General features: G+C 48.6%; 1 protein-coding gene across 2 annotated transcripts; it reads right to left on the bottom strand.

Annotated features, from left to right (window-relative positions):
• Positions 1–203: 203 nt before the first annotated feature.
• LOC142842411 (small ribosomal subunit protein mS23-like) lies at positions 204–8,014 on the bottom strand. 2 transcript variants are annotated; one of them, XM_075959144.1, is made up of 5 exons: positions 7,873–8,014; positions 6,940–7,110; positions 1,942–2,019; positions 1,315–1,441; positions 204–861 (listed from the first exon to the last, which is right to left on the bottom strand). In XM_075959144.1, the coding sequence occupies exons 1-5, from the start codon at positions 7,914–7,916 to the stop codon at positions 766–768; spliced, it is 516 nt and encodes a 171-aa protein (XP_075815259.1). In that variant the 5' UTR covers positions 7,917–8,014; the 3' UTR covers positions 204–765. The 2 variants fall into 2 exon arrangements, with proteins under 2 accessions (XP_075815259.1, XP_075815258.1); XM_075959143.1 differs by having other exon boundaries at positions 7,452–7,947.
• Between the last annotated feature and the right edge of the window lie 894 nt (positions 8,015–8,908).

Genomic DNA, 8,908 nt, shown 5'->3' with positions numbered 1-8,908 from the left:
ACACCTGAAGCTGCTTTTGACTACAGATGAGAACTACTACCCACAAATACAGGAGCTGCATCACAATGGGCGTCTCGTTCACTAGTAAAACCCAGTATGATGGAGCAGACCGGGGAGGCAGGATGTTCATGGAGAAGGCCATCAGTTGCTCCAAGCCTTGCCATCTTGGAAATCCAGGTACTAATAAGAACAAAAGTCTTGAGTAAGGTGTGATCATTTATTCATTCAACAAATATTTCCTAATGTTGCAGCCTGTGAGCTGCAAGCCCATGCTAATCACCTCCAATACACTTAACAATGACATTCGAGTGTGGCTTTGGTCTTCGTTAGCATCAGACAGGTTCTCAGTCTTAATGCAGCTGGCTGGGCCTGTCAAGCTGCAGTCAATAGCTCTACAGAGAAAATACAAACACCACCTGCAGATGGAAACACTTGGCCAAGGGACCGCACCATGTGGGCGAGTAGAATTCTGCAGGAGGGATCCAGACAAGAAAACGGCGAGGTTCAGATGCAGCAGTCCACAGCCGGCACAGGGCACCTTTAAAGGCTTCTGGTGCTATTCACTTTGAAAGCATTAGACAGCCCTTATCTAACCATACCGTGAAATAGAAGTCCACAAAACTGGAGCTTTCAAAGCACGAGACTGAGATTCATGACAACCCAGAAACAGCAACTGACTGAAGGCCTGGGATGGAGACCAACAGAACCTAAGCAGCTCAGTGAGCAGTGTCCCAGGTGGTGGGCATGCTCAGTGCACAGGAGGCCTCAGGGAGGGGAGACAGCCGTCCTTGGCTCCTGCTGCTCCAGGGCATCTTCCTGAGGCTGGTTTCCTTCCGATGGGGCGTGGGGTCTGACCCGGACCTGTAGGGTTTGAGGGAATGTGACTACTTCCAAGAAACAAGCATGTCTCTCAGATGTGCCCATGTACATAGCTGGCTGCATACTCTGGCATTAGGGAAACATTTAACAACGACATCTCACGTCAAATTCTCTTATGACAAGCAGCAAGTGCACAAAAACTTCTCTAGAACCACATTCTAAGAACCCAACAGCTATAAACAGCACAGAGTCCCACACATTCAATACAACAGTATCTGACCTGGGGTTAAAGGTTTCAGGAAGCAAACCACCCCTTTTACTGAGAGACAACACCAACTGAAATTACTGTGTGTGTGTGTGTGTGTGTGTGTGTGTGTGTGTGTGTGTGTGTGTGCGCGCGCGCGCTCACACTCCCACAAATGCACAACTGAGCACAGGTGCTCCTGCTGAGCTCCACCCCTGGCCCAACACCAGCTTTGACAATTAGGAACTCACCACTCTTGCTTCTCCTACTCGTCTTAAAATGACACCTTCTGCCAGCAAAGCCTTCCCCGTCTCCACAAACAACTTTTCTTCGTCTTTCTCTCCGAGATCCTGCAGTTCCATGTACTTCTCCACAAACCTGCAATTTCCAGGCCCGTGTTGGGGCTGTGGTGACATCTGCCACACAATAGCAAGCAAGCCCCGGAGAGCTGCCTAGAGCACCCTTCACACACTCCTCAAAATGACAGCTTTGCCGGGTGGTGGTGGCGCATGCCTTTAATCCCACACTGGGAGCCGGGCAGTGGTGGCGCACGCCTTTAATCCCAGCACTTGGGAGGCAGAGTCAGGTGGATCTCTGTGAGTTCGAGACCAACCTGGTCTACAAGAGCTAGTTCCAGGACAGGCTCCAAAACCACAGAGAAACCCTGTCTCGAAAAACCAAAAAAAAAAAAAAAAAAAATCCCACACTGGGGAGGCAGGGGCAGGCGGATCTCTGTGAGTTCAAGGCCAGCCTGGTCTACAGAGGAGCTCCAGGGCAGCCAGGGCACAGAGAAACCCTGTCTCAAGTCTGCCACCCGCCCCACAAACCAGGTGAACCCTCAGGGGAGCTTGATTTACTCAGGCCGGGGAAATACTTACCTCTGACAGGTAGATTTGAAGTTTGGGTTGAACAGATCAAAAGCTTTGTGACCAGATCCATAGGCAGAAAAGAATTTCCTAGAAAACACAGAAACAATATGAATCTCCAATTAAAGGCTATGGGGAACAGGGCAGAAGGACCGCAGAATAACTGCTAGACCCTGAGAAGATACAGAGCCTAAACCAAAGAACAAGGCATGCATCAAGTGAGTCAAAGGAATCTCAGTGAGAACGATCACTCCCCCTCCCATCTGCCCCAACTTCCCTGCTCTCCTCTCAGGGAGCAGGCTTCTCATGTGTCGCCACGTTCAGAAAAGCCCACCACAGATAACACTACAGATGCATCATTCCGTGTGTGTGTGTGTGTGTGTGTGTGTGTGTGTGTGTGTGTGCACGCGCGCGTGTCTGTGCCACGTGCATGCTGAGTGTTCGGGTGCACGTGGAGGACAGAGCAGGACATCAAGTGTCTTCCTCCACCAGTCTCCACTCCAGCGCTTTGAGACCAGGTCTCTCCCTGGCCTGCAAGCTCACCACTTTGGCTAGCGTGGCAGGCCAGCAGGCTGTCAAGATCTGCCCCCTAAGGCTGAGGTTATAGGCACACATAGCCAGGATCTGCTTCTCACATGGGTGTTGAAGACTCACACTCAAGTCTTCATACTTCCACAGCAAGTGTTATTACACACTGAGCTTTCTTCAAGTCCCCAGCCACATTCTTAACCCAAAGAAGGGGTACCTATCTTCCTTCTTTTTAACTGGGGAAGCATCTATGTATCAAAAATTAATCCTTGCTGGCCCTTTGAGGTGACTCAGAAGGTAAAGGCACTTGCCACCAAACCTAACAACCTGAGTTTGATCCCTAGAACCCACATGGTGGAAGGACAGGGCTCCTGTCAAGTTGTGCTCTGACTTCTACATGCATGCTGTAGCATGTACTCAAACATGTGCATATATACATGCACATCTCCGCTTTAATAAAATACAGTGAAAACTGTGCGATCAGTCAACGACTATCACCGTCTTAGTGATGTGGGTGGTGCCTGTCAGAGCGCACGAGTGGAGGTCAAAGGACAACTTGAGGGATTTTCTCCTTCCGCCACGTGGCTCTGGGGCTTGAACTCAGGTCATCAGGCCTGGCAGCAAGTGCCTGTACCCACTGAGTCCCCTTGCTGGCCCTCCAGAACATTCTGATCAGCCCCCACAGAGGCCCAGGATCATGAAGCACTCACACCTCTCACCCCATAGCTTGTGTTTTTAGAGATTATCTCAAATCAGCGCAGAGACTCTTTCTAGTCCTTCGCATCAAGACTGTTGCAGAATACCTACGCTGCCTGGCGTAGCGCACCAGTCAGTCCATGGGATAACTCCATAAAAATGGGGGGGCAAGGGCAAGCTATTGCTATTTATATATTTATATGTTAAAACAAACAAACCAAAACCAACCTTCCAAACTGCTCAAGTGCTTCTCCAAGCAGCTGTGCCAAATTTATACTCAGGCAAATTCTACAATACACAAGTGCCTGTTTTCCTGTTTCATGACCCTTGCCAAATAGATAAACTGGAAATTATAATTACAGTTTCAGCACCACCAACCGTCCCCCCAAAAAGAAACAGAATGCCATTAGACATCTTTTTAAGCCTGACAGCAAACTGGATTCCTTTCCTGTAGACCATTCACGCTCTTTGTCCATTTTCCCAGGTAGTGCTTGCTATGAACTAAGAATTCCTCCGTGGAAAGCCCAAGGTGCAAAAAAGTAAAGCTGGGAACTCTAGGAGTTCATCAGGTCACAAGTACAGCCCTTAAATAAGACAACATTGGTGTCCTTAGGGAAAGACAGAAGACATGCTTCCTTTCTGATCTCTCCCAAGTAAGGACACAGCAAGAAGACAGCACTCTCAGAGGTGGGAGATATCTCTAAGTCCAAAGCCAGCTTCATCTACCCAGCAAGTCCCACCCACTCTGGAATCAGAGTGAGTCTCTAAACCAAACAACCAAATGGATCCGTGGTGGCTCAAGGGCCAAGTGCTTGCCCAGTGTGTACGGGAATCTGAGTTCACCTCCTAGGACAGCAAAGCACAAAGAGCCCACAATAAGTGAAGCAAAAAAGTCGCCTGACAAGTACATGCAGCAAATCCGCGCAGAAATGTTTGGAAAGTCTCAGGGAGCAAGAGCATGCTTGTCCTGCCACCTCAGGAAGAGCCACACAGAGCAGAGAGTGGTAGCTCATGTCTGTAATCCCAGCACTCTGGAGGCTGACGTAAGAAGCTACAGAAAACTGACTTCAACTCGCCCTCCACTGGAGTAAGACTGTCTCAAAACACAAAACAAAAACTAGTTAACTCTTAACCTCTCCATCTTCCTTTTCAACGTCTTCTCCACCATGAAGTCATTAGCGTTTCATCACCAGAGAGCTATGAACAACCAGGCCGTGAACCGGACTGCGCACAAGAAGATGGCAGCGAGCAGGACAGTCTCTTTGTCTAGGATGAGGGTCAGAGAGACAGAACTAGTGACTAAAGAACCCACAGCCTCACACATGCGAGGCGAGCGCTCTATCACTGCGATACAGCCCCTGCTTATCTGAACAGAGTTTCACTGTGTAACTCAGGCTAACCTCAAACTTTTGATCCACCTGCCTCACCTGCCAGGTGCTGGGATTATACAAGGAAGCCACCATGCCCTTAGGCTGTGACATCTGAATTGCTCTTTATTATTTAAAAGAAAAAGATGTTTAAGGACATTAGAAGACCATTTTCCAACACTATTTAGGTTAGAAGGAGTGGAAAGCAAAGTAAAGAACACATTTTCATGTGTGTCAACAACACCTGATTAGGACTTTAAAGGTAACTCAGAAAATAGGGCTGGCCTGGGACCGGCGAGACGGCTCAGTGAGTAAGAAGGGTTTGCCTGATGACAAGAATTCGATCCTTGGAACTCACACAGTAAAAGGAGGAAACCAACCACCACAAGTTGTCCAGACCCTACATGTATGCTCACAAACATGTGCACAAGTGCACACACACTAAATAGACAAATAAATGTAGTGAATTATTCATATATATATATATATATATATATATATATATATATATATATATACTAGCAACAATAACAACAACAACAACAAAAAACCTCAGATGTGGTATCCTATACTTGGGATCCCAGAAGTCAGGAGGTAGAGGCAGAAAGACCCCAAGTTCAACATCATCCTGGGTTTAAAATAAACATTAAGATAGTTGAACTTACAGAAAAAGATCTTCCCAAACACTCTAACCATAAAGGTAAACAGGCCAACACAAACAAAACTGGTAGATGTGACTATATTGTATATCCTAGTGCCTAACACAAGTAGAACAAGGTTTGACAGGGAAAAAACGGAAAACTTGTAAAATGAAATAAGCAACTTCTATACACTAAGAAAGGCATTATGGTGCTAGAGATGGCTCAACAGTTAAGAGCACTGAACACACATGGTACTCAGATAAACATTCAGGCAAAATTCCCATTCACATCAAATTTTTTTTTTAAAGATTTATTATGTATTCAGTGTTCTGCCTGCATGTTATCCTTGCAGGTTAGAAGAGGGCACCAGATCTCATTACAGATGGTTGTGAGCCACCATGTGGTTGCTGGGAATTGAACTCAGGACCTTTGGAAGAGCAGGCAATGCTCTTAACCACTGAGCCATCTCTCCAGCCCCCTCACATCAAATTTTTTAAAAAAATCTTTATTTAAAACAAACAAAAAAACCTACAAAACCTCTGGCCTCCAGGGGGCACCTGCACTCACAGACATGTAACTAAAAATAAAAATAAATCTTAAAAGCAAAAAAATATCCAGAGGCAAAGGCAGTTGGATCTCTGAGTTCAAGGCCAGCCTGATCTATAAAGCAAGTTCTCAGGACAGCCAGGGCTACACAGAGAAACGCTGTCTCGAAAAACTGAAGGAAAAAAAGTGTAAAGAGCATCTCCCCTCACCTTCACAGCTCTGATATACTCGTGCCCTGTCTTATGGTGTGAACAGGATGCCGGGGACAGTGCTTCCAACGTGACAAACCTAAGTTCCAGGAGCTGCCTTCAAACCACTACCTCAAAAGACAGGGTGATGGGGGATCTGTTCTTTCTTCTTTGTGCTTCCCTTTGTTTCTCAGTTTTCTATGATGAATATGTATTAATACACCAGACATGGCGATACATGCCTATAATACATATATAATACATGCAGAGGCCGGAAGATCCCGTTTCAAGAGAGAAAAAAAGAAGAAATAGATGCTAAAGAAATAAAGTACCCAAGCACTTTCTTCAAATTTCTGGGGATGATTACTTTAAGTGCTTTGCAGTCCTAAGCATCCTTTCCTGTGTGGCTTCAGTGATTGCTAGATATTAAATCTACAGACCATATTCCTCTGATTTCTACTTCCAAAGAAGCAGATGTAGTGGCCAACTGAAGCTTGGCGTCAGATGTTATTTCCCAGCTCTGCCACCTCCCTGTGCAGCCTTGGGCCTCACAGTACTCTTGAATAAAACAGAGGAATGAGAACCGCCTGCCAACAGGGTTAAAGTCTATGAGCTGATGTCTGTGAAGGGTGTATCATGGTACCTCACACAAAAAAAGACCGCCAGTAAACAGACAACTTTAGCTGCAATGTTCTGTCAGTTTGGGGGCTCCAGATTCCACTTCTTAGAACTTCTGTTTCTGCTGGGCAATGATGGGGCACTTAGGAGGCAGAGGCAGGTGGATCTCTGAGTTAAGGCCAGCATGGTCTACAGAGTGAGTCCCAGGACAGCCAGGGCTACACAGGGAAACCCTGTCTCAAGCAAACGAGCCAACCAACACTTGCTTCCTCTCACCACAGAGGAGGCGTGAGATGCCATTGTCTTCCTTGCTATACAGGACCAACCCCACAGAGCAAGCCCCTGTCAGCTGTTAGCAGACTTGAACAAAAACCTTCCTTTCTGAAGGTCGGGTGCACAGCGCGAACTACGGGGATAGCCACTCACGCTCGAATCTGATCCTCGCGGTAAAAGATGTCCTGGATGCTAGCTTTGGCTTTGCCATATCGCAAACGGGGTCTTTGGAAGACAGGTTCTCTGAGCGGCGGAAAAGCCTTATATATGTCATACCACAGAGGTTTCTCCTTCAGCACTCCAGCACGCATCAGATCCCTCGTCCTTAAAGAGAGAACAGAACCAGGGTCAGTCAATTACAACAGCCTGCCAAAGTCCCTGAACCAACGTAGGGCAGCCAGAGCAGAGTAGCTCAGGTGAGCTGAGCAGGGCTTCCCAGAACCTAAAGGAGACATGGCCACATCCCACAGCCACCTAGCAAGGATAAAGTGTTAAGTCCTGTTGTTTACGTCTCACGTAGCCTAGGATAGCCTTAAACTTTGTGTGCAGTTGAGGATAACCTTGAACTTAGTGCCTCCCTGGATTTCTCCAGGGAGAGGATTACAGAGTGTCCATGCCAGGCTGTCTTTTTGTTTTGACAAAAGTTCGCCAATAGCCTGACTGACCTGAACTTCGCTACGTAGCCCAGGCTGGCCTCGGTCTTGTGGCGATCGTCCTGTCTCTCGCCTCCCGAGTGCTCAGAGTACCGGTATGGGCCACCACACTCAACTTGAAGCCTCTCCATCTTCTTGCACACATCCCGCTCCCAGCCCGTCCACCGTCCCATGGTGGAAACGCAAAGACCGTCCAGTCAAGCCCTTCAGCCTCTTCTTTATCTAGACGCCTTCCCCGAAGTGGGGTGGCGAAAACACAACCTTGAAAGTGACAGATCAGAACCCCAAGAGGACATCGACAAACATTCCGAGCCAGGAGGGAGCACGAGGGCCTCTCCGGGCTCGGACACCCGCAACCGCGTCCCGTTCCGGTCACACCAAGTGGGTCGTGACCTGCTGGGAACCCTGCTCACACCCGACTCGGAGCACGCACCGGGTAAACACGCTCCCGATCGTCTCCAGCCGGCTCCCCGCCATAGCTACTTAGGGCAGTAAGCCGCCAGCTGTTACCGGAAGCGGAAGCGGCCACAGCAAGCGAAGGGGGAAACAAGCTGCGGACCGAACCGTGGATCACAGTCCCGCCTTAGCGGACCCAGAGGGCGGAGCCAGACAGAAGCAAACGACGGGCTGAGCGGGAGCGCTCGGTTACTCGTGCCGGGCGGGGGGGGGCGGGGCTCAGACAGGAGCAATCGATAAGGAGCAGAAAGGGCGGGAGTGCGCCAAAGCTACGCAGGAGTAGTAAATGACTGGTCCAGGGCTAAGATTGAGTGTGGCACTTGCTTTCTTCTTTCTGACTGTAGGAAGCTTCCTCCTCTCCGGCAGATCGGGCAGTGTGGAGCAACACAGTGGGGCTCGCGGAGATGAGGCACACCCTGCAGTCGGGACAGCCAGCCAATCTTGACATTTGAGGTCATCAGCTCCAGGCTCGATTAGGCCTAATCTTGGCCAGTAAGGCTACGCAGAAGGAAACTAAGGGAGAGGCGAAGTCACTTTCCCAGGAAACACGAGCGTCCAGGTCTCCTTCCTTCAGCGGGGCTCGCTGGAGCATTCTGCTTTCACACTCAGCGAAAAGCTGCCTGCAAGCAGCGTTTCCTCCGCTGGAGGCATCCCTCGCCCGCCGGCTAGCTCTGGAGTTCAAAAATTGGAAAGCGTTCGGAACTAACGCGTTCGGAGGAGGAAGCTAAAAAACCTGGGGGAAAATAAGCTGTCAGTGTTTAGCTGTTCAAAATATGGATTTGGAGGGATGGATGCCTTAGATCAGGAAAAGCACTCCGTAGAAACTGAGGCATTTCCAAAGTGTTTGTGTAGGGTCATCATTGTTGATTGTAATGACAAGATTAAAAATAAAAACTCCATCGAGCTGGAGAGAGAGTTCAACAGTTAAGAGCACTGGCTGCTCTTCCAGAGAACCTAGATTCAAGTTCCAGCTCTCACACAGTGCCTCAGAACCACCGGTAACTCCACTCCAG

The sequence above is a fragment of the Microtus pennsylvanicus genome, unplaced genomic scaffold (genome assembly GCF_037038515.1).
Source record: "Microtus pennsylvanicus isolate mMicPen1 unplaced genomic scaffold, mMicPen1.hap1 Scaffold_68, whole genome shotgun sequence".
Taxonomy (NCBI): Eukaryota; Metazoa; Chordata; class Mammalia; order Rodentia; family Cricetidae; genus Microtus; species Microtus pennsylvanicus.
Note: the sequence above shows the minus strand (reverse complement) of the source record. Positions and strands in the feature narration are given on the sequence as shown.